This window comes from Anser anser, assembly GCF_964211835.1.
Source record: "Anser anser genome assembly, chromosome: 9".
NCBI classification, from domain to species: domain Eukaryota; kingdom Metazoa; phylum Chordata; class Aves; order Anseriformes; family Anatidae; genus Anser; species Anser anser.
Window position 1 is genome coordinate 4164320 of NC_139729.1, and position 12155 is coordinate 4176474.

Consider the following 12155-nt stretch of genomic DNA (forward strand, 5'->3'; position numbering starts at 1 on the left):
CTTGGCTGCTTCATCTGGAGCACTGCTCACCTCTGTGAGTACACTGTAGGTGCAAACCAGACTAGCTGGGACTGCACACATGATTCAACTTGCATGAACTAGGCACTGGGCTGTAAATACAGAAAGCTTAGACAGGCCAAAAAATAGAATTTCAATACTCAGAATTCAAATGTCAGAGAAATGTCTCTATTTAGAGATTTTCTGGCACCTAAAATGAGGGAGGGCTGAGAATCATACCTGTAGGTATAGACACCAAAAACTTCCCAAGTTCTGCTCTACGGTGCCTAGATCTTTATGAGAACACAAGTGTTTCTGCCCCCCCTTTTTTTTTTTTTTTTTGCTTTACTGCAGAAAGCAGAGATATAATCCTACAGTGTTGACTTGGTGGTGATTTAAATGGGAGAATGAAAATTTTGTAGTGTCAGAATAGTAATTTACTACTCAGTATTCCTATAGACTGGTTTTGTATTTCTTACTCCTGGTTCCCCTGACAATTTGGGATTTATCTTTCCATCCATTTTCATTTCAAACCACATAATAAAAGATGTTATTGACTGCTTTGTATTCAGTGACAAAATCCTCTTCTTATAATCAAAAGCATTCTGACTGTTGCTAAAAAAATGATGCACTTCATAGCACATGGGGATTTAAATCCCAACAAGTGCAAAGAGTCCTTCTGCAGGCCAGCGCAATTCCTAGCAACGCTCTGGCCTAATTGCTAGAAACTGGCTGCAGTCACAAGCTTCAGCTCCAGGTTTTGAATACAGCAACTCTGAACAATGTCTAAATCCAGGTTTTGATCTGGCCATTATAGGAAGACAGAACGAACAACATAGACCAGCTTTCAGGATTTTTAATTCCTTCATATCTAAGACATTACTAAAGCCTACCAAAATATTTACAGGAGGTAAACTGCACTGCAATAAAGATCTGTTTAAAAAGTCATCACTGCATTTTGTTCTATGGAAAAAACAACAACATTGGTTTAACTAAAACCTAGATTCTCCTTGGGATGTGTACATTTCAGCAAAAATATCCTTAAAATATTTTAATAAAATTTAAAAGGAAAGCCTGTAAAAAAATGAAAAAGCTTACCAATAGATTCTTCAAAATCCCCCCACCCAAAAAAAAAAAAAAAAAAAAAGTGGTTTGATTTATTTGGTTTTCTTTTAACCTAATTCTCCCTTCGTACAATCTGATTCATATAGTTCATATAGTAGGAAAAAAAATAGTTTTTCTATGATTAGCAACAGCTAGAATAAGCACAATCTAAATTCACAAATCCTCATGCTATTTGTCAATATCACAGCTCCAAACCAGAAAGGGTTCAACAAACACAGGAAGAAGCAGATACCACCAGAAGGAAGTTTTTGCTACGGAAAGAAAACTTGCTTTTTCCTACAGCTGCCTTCAACCAGTCCTGCTGGCCTCCTACTTTATCTAAAGCTACCCATCATAAGCTGATGCTGAGAAATCTATTCAGTAAAATGCCATATTTCACGTTCTCACAACATAGGAATAAATCACTTTATGCTATTGCAAAACCAAGCTATGTATGGGTTTGCAGCCAAAGTAATCTCAGCTGGTTCTGGGCTGGAGAAGGAGTCCAAGCCAGAACAGAGAGGGTGTGAAGAGATTTCTCCAGTGGGACAGAAGGGAGGGGAAGCAGAGCTTGCAGAGGCTGTTTTAAGTAAACTAGATTAATTTTAATTTGCGTTGCTCTCAAAGTGCACCAAATTGTCTATGCCACCATCCTGCATCAAACCACATCTCTTATCACAACCAGCAGCTGACATAAGTTCCGTATTTGAATAGATAGGCCTGTTTCACAGATGTTTGCACCTGTGACGTGCAAAATATTCCAGTCATATTTAATACCTTTGAAGACTACGTAGTATTAAATACTAAAAGAAATAATCTGCCTAGCATCTTTTCTATTAAGTGCTGTAAACAAAGGATTTTGCTTTGCTTCTTTGTCTTCTAAAGATACAGATCATGGTGAACAATGAATGTTACACCAAGAATTGTCTTCAGCAATGTTTTCACTAAAAAAAAAAAAAAAAGAAAAAAAAAGGTAAAGATCACAGTGATACCAATATTTCAATAAGTCAGATTTTTTTCTTAGCTGCCGTTTTATACCAAAGAAAAAGCCATCTACTCTATAATCAATCCAAATAGATTTGTTAAGAGGTTATCCAAAATGCTTAAAACAGAGAATAAAAAGGTACAAAACAGAAAGGTAGAAATAATAGCAACAGTTTTTAGAAGAGTCAAGAAGAAATGAACAAGGAATAGAGCACAATCAGGAAATGAGACAGAAGGATGGAACAGGGAGAATTCAAGCAATAAGACAAGATGACAGGAGAAAAGGAACATAATTGACAGCAAGGAAGGAAAAATGATACTAAGTTCAGAAAATATTTTTCTCTTCATCCATTAAATCTTCTCACAGAAATTGAAAATTGAGAATGTTAAATAGGAAACGATGCTTGTAACAACATTAAGAGTTGAATATTTCTTAGAGATCTTCATAGTAATTGAGACAAATTTCAAGTTTACAGATTCTAGTGATAAGAGCATTAGATGCTGCAGGTCTTCTGAGGAGGTCAAGGATGTAAATTTGAAGCACATAACTGCTTAATTTCAGTTGTCTTGACTGTCTCATGCAATTTGCTATGCTTTGTTTTTTCAATATTTGCAATTTAAAAATAGCACTCTAGTTCATATCAGCTATATCAGAGTTAATTATAGCAGACTATGGTTTTCAATACTAGGTGCCTGATGTTAGGCTTCCAAGCCTATGTCTAGATATGAAATAATTAGCCTTAATTTCAGAACTGACTGAACTGAGTCTGCTTAGTGTATACTTAATAAAATTGCTAGCATTCAAATTATTATTTTTTTTTTTTTTTAATTCTAATACATTAAGAGACTCTCTCATAGAATGCAAAGTAAGATCTGGTCCTTTTCCCAAGGGACTTCAGTAGATAAGACAGTGTTATCTGAGAATGAGATACTCTTCCATTAGAAGAAGGACGATGGCATCCATGCCTGTTTTAGATAGCAGCAGAGAACAGACCAAAAAGAAAGCATCAGCTGTAGCTCTGTGGCATTCCTTTCCTTTTTCATATGTGAAAAATCTAAGACAGAAGTGTGATTTCATTACATACTTATTGCTGTTTTTTCTGGCTTTATATTGCAATACTCCTGCTAAGATTTCATTTGAATATCTTCATCTGTGCTATATTATAATAATCTATTGTGTACAGAACAAACAAGGCAGAAGCACTAGTTATCTGTATAGGCAGAAGAACTCAACATTGTACATGCAGAGAAGCTTAAGCATACCAGAGGAAAAAACAAATTCTACAAAACTCTTTAAGCCTAGATTTTTTCTGTGCCAGTGGATTCCTGTTGTTCCCGATTAGTTAGCAGTTATATCACTGTTGCTGAAATAGTATAGCAGCCAGAAACCGGTTCCTGTTGGTCCCACTGTCTAGCCTTTTTTGCATTCGTGCTTACAGTTCTTTTAGTCTCGGGTGAAATGCTTGCTGTTGTCTTAGCTCATTCTGTAATAAACGCATCACAACTCCAACACACACAATCAGTCAGAACTGGCAGTTTCTCAACTCCAGCAAGTTCAGAACTGCACGAAGGCTAAATTACTTCTGTCCCAGGAGACTGATTCTTTGAGGTCAAGTCAAGCTCATTAAGAAGAGAGTGTGGGGAAGTTTGTGCTGTAGCCTTTCAGCTGTACCTATCATTCGTAAATGCTCTGTTTTGGTTTTTTTTCCCAGAACTGTGCAGTCCCTTAACTATTGTACTGCTGGTGTTTTTCTGCATTGGCCAAGTAATGTCGGTGAACACATCCAGTGAACAAGCACAGTCTAATAAGTGGATGTACAATTGGGTTTAGGAGACTCGATTTTTCTTTCTGGTTCTGACCTGCTTTTTGAGTCTGGGACAGTTGCACCTCCGGCTGTAGCAGCCTTCCTATCCTGCTGCCACCAAGCCATACACTCTGCACTGCAGGGCCTGCTTTGCACAATGCTGACACAGAGAAGGCCCTAAATACCATGCTTCTCTACAAATCCAGTGTCAGGTGGTTAAACCTTCATGTATGTTTCTTTTCCCATGTAAATGTTTCTGTTCTAATGAAATGGAAAAAACTTAATTTGCTTTTACTCTAAACTAACAAATAGGTTAGTGCCATCAGAAACTTGTTCTAGCAATTTAAAGAACGGGACAAAAAGGAAAAGAAACAGCTGTTCATTGTCTCCTTGTTGAGTCAGTATCAGGATCATTATTTTTAATAAAAAGATAGAAATACTTGTGCCTGGAGGACACAGCTTTGTTGAAACTCAAAAGCTGTGACAGAAACAAACCTCCTTTCAACTCTTCCATCTAGTATTTACATATAAAAAATTACTACTTTGCATGTAGTTCCTGTCATTGTCTCTGACTGAAAAGTTTACGCATAATATTTAGAGGAAAGAATGTTGAGTATGTAATTGTTAATATTAAATATGATTTTAAAATATATTGTTTTAATATGTTTGTGTAAAATATATTACTGGAAGCAAAAACATACTCAAGAAGTTGGATTGTCAGAAAAACAGCACAGTGACCTTAAATGAGTATCTGGGGAATTAATACATTTTCTTCATGTCAGTAATTCCGCGTTAGCTGAGTGGAACTGGTAATATGTGGGAGCTTGTGAGACATGCTGTTTGCTAGCTGTGGACTTCAGATTCCAGTGACCGCTCTCTGCTTTTTCCTTCCTTGGTGTGAACATCAGCACAAGCCTTCCTCTGTTGTTCAGCTCATAACATCTCTCAGTTGCATTTGTCTTCAGTTCTGAGCATCAGCTGGACTCAAAGTATGCCAATTCTTCCATCATGTCACTTTAATAATGCAAATTTTTTTTCCCTGTCCATATAAGTAAAGTGCTTTCCAGGTTCTCAACATCTTGCATATCACCCACTGCAACCTCCTTGGCCCTCTGGTTTGCTCCCTTGTACTCTGTGTGCCAAACAAAGCCCTGCCAAATGCTACAAGCCATCTGTGATGCAGCATAGTCAAGAAACTCCTCAGTCCTGCCATCTCCTCCATATCCCTCTTAAACGCCAGTTCCTCCTTGGTTGACTTGGTTGTCTTTTACCAGATATGAATCAAAGCTAAAGTGAAGACCAAATCTCAGCTGTTACAAGTAGCAGCAGTTTAACAGTCTTGGTGTTTGTAATAACTTGAACTTCTTGATTTGAAAAGTGATCTTAATGTTTTGTCAGCTCCTCTGCATTGTTCACCTAGTAGGAAATGAGTGGCACAAGAGAAAAATTTCTATCCTTAAAGCTCTCTTATACATCAGACCATTACCATGTTGTTTTTTGTTGTTTTTGTTTTTTTTAAAAAAAAAACAGAGTTGGTGTAGATCCAGATGAAGACCTCAAAGGACAAGCTGCAAGCCAGGTAAGTTGGGATTTCAGATGTATGTGCTGAATTAAAAGTTATTCAGAAGTTGGTAGAATGTGTTTGTCAAATATAGCGTTATAGCTGGAAATTGTTAAAACAGGGAAATTAAAAATAAAAAGGAGCTGTAAAGTATCTTTATAGTACAAGGTACAAAGAAAGGAGATATATTTTTTAGTGTGTTTGTATCATTAAAATTTTTTAACTGAAAATGTTATAGAGCTTTGAAGAAAATTATAAATAAATGCAAAGATATCATGAGAAGTCAAATAAGCAAAATAATAGAAGTATGGCCTTCATAAATTCAACTATTTATCACCATCCAAATGTCACACTTATGGAAATGAGACATTTCATAACAACATTTAATTTCCTGGATTAAAAAAGGAAGGCATATAATGCTTAATCCTAATAGGTCATGTTTCTGGAAATATTTTAACATTGAAACCTGAGTGTATTGAGAACTTGAAAACTTTAAACTAAAAGAGGCTATCTAGCAAGCTGCAGCTGTTCATCTGTCAACCTCCCTTTTTTTTTTTGTCATATATGTATGGAATTGTTTCAAGTGCGGCATTGTCTGCAACAGCAGTATAAATCTGTATGAGAGTCTGTACGCAAACAGGACATCCTCCAGCTTGGTAAATGGAACACCAGTAGGACTAGGGAAAATCAGCATGACAGTTGACAAATTGCCAAAGTGAAAAACAAAAAGAGTGCCAAAAAAGAATACTGTCTTCCTCTTTCTAGGTAATACCATCCCATGCATTCCTTCAGACCACCCAACTACAAGTGAAATTGGAATTACTGAAAAATGAGAGAAATGTAGAAAATGAGTTAGAGCAAGACATGAATAAGATGCATTTAGAGTCTCAACACTCATTGAAACTGGAATTCAGGTGCCTAAATGTCTTAAAGTATCTCTGAAAAGACAGAAAAAGATGATTCATATCTGATCATATCCTTAGTTTTTACATCTCAGTCACTATTAAAAGGGCTATCACTCCATTTCACCAAGACAAGATATTGATTTATTTTGAAGCTGAAGGGACTAAGCACTAATATCACTCTCGTAAGCATCTTGGTAGTAATCCCTACGATGCCTCTGCCCAAATTCTGACCAAAGACAGGACACAGAACCTTATTCTTAATGTTAATCTGTTCTTGCTAGGATTTCAAAACTATTTAATTTTGGAAATATTCTCCTTTGCAGCAGTCACAAATTAGCAACATAACAGAATGCTGAATTGAACAGTATACATATTGACTGAATTAATATGTTTTGTGAAAACAAGATTTCTTCAGAATCCAACAGGCTTCTGGTTTCCTCCTCCTTGTATTAAAAATGAAAACAATCATGTTTATGAATAACAGTAACACATCCAGTGTCCCAGCTGTGCCCTGTGAATCAACACCTACCTCTGTTGACAAAACTCTGCAACAGAATACAGAAGGTGTAAATAAATATAACACCTTTCATGCCCTGTCATGTCCATGTCAGCACTCCTTACAGAATAAATTTTACCTTGGAAAATAACTTTGCTGCTATGATTTCTTCTACCCTGTGGTCTTCCATTGTGATTTCACTGAGCTTTTTGTATTTGACATCTCAATCTTTTACTAATTCAGATCTCTACAGCGTCGCCTGTAACCCTCTTTAACTAAGTACATATCAGAGTTGTTCAAATTATTCTAGGTTATTTCTTTTAATTTTCTCTTTTATCTCATCTCTTTCATTACTCTTCCCCTCCCCTTGTCTTTTTTTCTTTCCCTTTATTCCTAACATGATAGTTTTATTTTACCTGCTTTTAATTTTCTTACTACATTAAGCGTGTCTTCACAATAAAATAAGTCATTTTTCTTATGTATACCCCATATAAACAAGCGTCATCCACCTAAAATGTTATTTATTAAATGTTATTATAGGGAATGAAAAGCAACAGCCCTAGAAAGGGAAATTCAAGATATGAGCTGACGCAAACTTTATACATGATGAAAACTGACTCTAATGTCCAAACGAGACAAGTAAGACCTCAATTATATTTTGAGTTCTTATCAAAACGAAATCCCATTTGGCAGAACGTAGGTAACCTCACAAGACTAAAAGAGTTTGCCCTGAATTAAAGCTTGTTATATCTATACATGTACTAATACACAGGCAATGATGTTGGCACCTTAGAGTTTAATTTTTTATGTATGCCTGTAACTTATTTAAGTTACAAGTTCCTTGTACACAGTTGTAGGACTTCTGATGATGCTCACTTTTTTATCCTGGGCTGGCTCAACCAGTATTTTGGGCAGTCAGCCAACAGCAAATTCCAATTCTAGTAGTAAGACCTGGACTAGTTGTAAGACTTGGAAATCCAGGGCTCGTTCCCTAGCAAAGGTATACAATATTCTAATTTATAATTACCATCTATATTTCACAATGCTATGATTTCATACATCAAAACCATCTTTCAGTTTCTTTGCATCAGTTCTGCCTTGCTTTTCCTTAAAACGTGTTTATCATCAAATTGTTATCATTACAAAAGCATTAACAGAAGAAAAATCAGCCTTACACTCATATCTATTTATTTACTGATGGACTGCTACAGATAGCATATATTATCATATAAAAAATTAGATATAGAAATAACCAAAAGCAGTCACTTTGCTGCATATTGTATACATTCAGAGTATAAACACCAAAAGCTAACTCTAATTAGCAGAATGCAGGATAAATAATGACTAAGCAGAGTTACAAAATGTATCTATTAACCACAAAGAAAAAAAAGGCAAAAGCTTTCATGGCAATGAGCTTTTTAATTAATTTCCCCATTTAAAACAAAAAAAAAGTAACATTTTTTATTCAGATGGTGTTTGTAGCTCAGAAATTCTGCTATGTTAATCTCCAGCAAGACAGTGTGATACATTTTCTACAAAAATTTTGGAAGACTGGGGTAGATGTAGTATTGATCTCAGGAGAAAACTGGACACCTGATAAAACACCTATCAAAATAATCTCTGTCAAGATTATGTTCATAGTTTAACTATGACTATATCTTTATTAGTATAATAAAGGACAGTATTAGTACCTTTCCCCATCAGCTTCATCCACCAGCTGGTTGGTGAATTTATTGCAAGGGACTAATTAGAAGAATCGCCAGTTCCTGAGTAGGGGATGAGAAACATTGGCATTTCACTTCACAGAGAAGTTTGTGTCCAGAAGAGGAGATGAGCTGTCTCCCCAGCCGTTACCTCCCTGAACTGCAGGGAAAGTAAAAAGCTACTTTTTAAGACCGTAGGACCCTAAGACCAGCAACAGCCCAAAAGCATTCACACTGACATCTCCTGCCTTCCCTTAACTGTTCTGCTTCTGCAGGAGCTGCACGACAGAGAACTACGCACGTTCCTATTAACGCAAAAGCTGACAAGACAGCACAGGTTTCATATACAGGAGGAAGGTGCAACACCTTCAGAGCTCAAAGCAGACAGAGGTTCCAGCCCAGCAGATCAGGTGTGGAGCAAAGCAGCGGTAAACATTAACTCAAGAAATAAAAATAGGCCCAAGGCAGGACTTGCATACTCTGGGAGAGTTATACTCTGGGGCAGACTTTTTTGTCCACTGCTTTCACATGGAAACATGAATGCAAGAAGAAGCTAGAGATACAGTGAGTTTGGAAAGAGGAATTAATTGGCAATTATGGCTCCTGGAGATGTTAGTATGAAAACCAAGTACACAAGGGCCATTTGCAGAGCTCGCTGTGCTTTTAAGTATCCTTCCTCTGCATTGTGCTCATTGGCTGTTTGCTGCAGCCCACTCCATCACGATGTCTGTTTTCATGATTGTCCTCTTCTCATCTGTATCTCTGTCCACTTTAGTCCTTCACTGTCCTCTTTCTTTCAGTATTTTTTTTTCTGTACGGTTTATCCCAGAACTGACCTAACATAGATCTTACCTGCCATCACACTTCCCATTTAAGCCTTTTGACCCTTTTTCCCATCTGTGTCTATCTTGTTGTTGTGGTTTAACCCGGCTGGCAGCTAAACACCACACAGCCGTTCGCTCACCCTCCCCCCTCCCTCTCTGGGATGGGGGAGAGAAACGGGAAAGTGAAGCCGGTGAGTTGAGATAAAGACAGTTTATTAAGACAGGAATATAAGGAATATAATAATAACAATAATAATAATAATAGTGATAATGATAATAGTATTAACAATAATAATGTGTAAGAAAACAAGTGATGCACAATGCAATTGCTCACCACCCGCTGACCGATGCCCAGCCTATTCCCGAGCAGCCGGCCCCCCCACCCCGGCCAGCCACCCCTATATATTGTTTAGCATGACGCCAGATGGTATGGAATACCCCTTTGGCCAGTTTGGGTCAGCTGTCCTGGGTCTGTCCCCTCCCAGCTCCTGCTGCACCCCCAGCCTGCTCGCTGGCAGGACAGAGCAAGAAGCCGAAAAGTCCTTGGCCTGGTGTAAACACTGCTCTGCAACAATTAAAACATCAGCATGTTATCAGCGCTCTTCTCATCCTAATCCAAAACATAGCACCCTACCAGCTACTAGGAGGAAAATTAACTCTGTCCTAACTGGAACCAGGACACTTGTCAAAATGCACTGTTAAGATATCGAGGGCCTAGAAGAGTGCTCTGCTGCTCTCTTAGGGATTAGCACCATCTTCTACCCCCCTCCAACCCTCCCAGCTACTAGATTCTGTCCTAAAATACTCAATTCAGTAATAAAGAATCTGAACCCGAGAATAATATTTGGCCTATTCAGTGCATTTGTAAATTCACTGCGACCAGCTCTGCTGTTAGCAAAATCAGCAACAGCTACAACATAGTTTCTGTCTCCATATAACCTTATCCATTAATATTATTATCATTGGCCCATTTACATGCATGTTTATGTATTACAGGAAAATAAAATTTTAATGTACTATTAGATTAAAAGAAAAATTATTAAATAGGTTTAAAATTGCACAAAGAAAAACATTTCCATTAAAAAGAAATCTAGCTTGCAGCAAAACAGACACAAGACAATAATGAAGTATCCTTTAGAGAGCTGGCAGTCCCATTCCTAATTCCATCCTGCCACTGGTTCTTCCGCTGTGATGCCCAGAGCATGACCAAACTATCTGTCTGCACAGAAGACCGTTACAAATGCATCATTCCAAAATATGACGTTGAGTAAAATGACAGCCCATCTACCTGTGCCCCAGAGTTAGGTTGCAGCATCGAATGCAGTGTTTTGAGTCAGTGCATTTTGGTACTTAAAATTACCCTTACTATTCTCCTGTGTTCCTATAACCTTGGAAAGAAGCACAGAAAGTAGTGTCATAATTATTAGAATATCAGGTTCCCTTTGGGAATGACATTTTGTTAGCCATACGCAAATAGCATCTGAGCTTATAGGAGTAAACTGAAGTAATCCCACAATAGCAATTAAATCGAAATATCATTCTATTGATCTTAGAATATAGTGCTTCTCATCTGCTTAATAAAATTGGAATCATTAATAAAACTAAATGCTGCACTCTTCTAGTGAGTATATAGCTATGAGAAATGTGCTATATGAGCCCATTTACTCATGAACCCATTCACAGAGATGACATTCCTGCACGAAAGAGGCTTTTTAAATTAAAAGGAAAAAAAAAAAAAGCAGTTAATTGTAATTCAGTTTGACATGTATTTTTAATATTAGAACTTCATATTTTATTTATGACATAAAAATGCTTTTCACTTTTTTATTTATTCATTTTGCAGAGTGCATCTAACTCGGATAAAAATACAACCAAAGCTGAGAGCGCTTGGCTGTTCAGAGTATGGTATGCCTTTGATCACAGGTATCCTTTTCTGTCATAAGCCACAGATGATAGTTTCATTACAACTGGCACCTTTGAAATACTCAAAAAAAAAAAAAAGGTTGTATGTTCAGAAACACGTTAAACATTTCTAAACACATTAAAAGAAATTACACTTTTGTAAGGAGAAGAATTCTTCAAAGTTCAAATACACAGAAGTTGTTGAGAAGCAGGGCAGTGCAGTGGTTAGGCTATAGCAGTGAGAACCAGCTGCGATCAGAACCTCTGCCCTACAGCAGTATATAGTCAATAGGTTTAAACAAATTAACCTTTTAAATCGCAGGAGAAAACTAAGCCAGTTATAAATCAGATCTGGTTTAAATTCTGTGTTTGGGAAACCAAGAGATTATATAGACTGAAGCAGCCCAGTGGCTTCTGAACTTTTATATCCTCAGAGTGGTAGCTACCCAAGAAGAAGCAAAAATAAGAAAACACTGGTTTACCCACACCTCTTACAAACCGCAGAGAAAGATGCACCCATTGTGAAGATGTAGCTCCCAGGATTTCCCTGGAGCTCATACTTCATATTCCTTAGATTTCTGAGCTTTTGTGCTTCCATTCACATTCCTACTGAGACAAAACACTTACAGCTACATCTTCCCAAAGCAAAGGTAGAGCATACACTCTTTGACACCCATGCTGTCACTACTGCCGGTGGCAAAGAGACATTAAAGCTACAATTCTAATTTGTCATTTTAATCTGACTCTGAAGAGGCTTTGCATAGATATCAGTGAGATCCCATGATAACAATCATGCCCTAAGCCTTTAACAGAAAACACAATGAATATAATAGAAGTCCTCCTGCTAAGTTCCACACATACATGCAAAGCTCTA

The 12155-nt window shown here is 37.2% G+C and overlaps 1 protein-coding gene across 3 annotated transcripts in view; it reads left to right on the forward strand.

Moving 5' to 3' along the window:
- The window catches only part of SLC9A9 (solute carrier family 9 member A9), a 219139-nt gene that overhangs the window by 151575 nt on the left and 55409 nt on the right, over nt 1-12155 (forward strand). For all 3 annotated transcript variants that reach the window (XR_014587992.1, XM_083848189.1, XM_083848190.1), the window contains 2 exons: nt 5421-5469; nt 11223-11302. Coding sequence is in view for 2 of the 3 variants with exons in the window: in XM_083848189.1 (XP_083704315.1) it covers nt 5421-5469; nt 11223-11302 (129 nt within the window). In the remaining variant the exon portion in view is untranslated. The remainder of the gene's footprint in view (nt 1-5420; nt 5470-11222; nt 11303-12155) is intronic.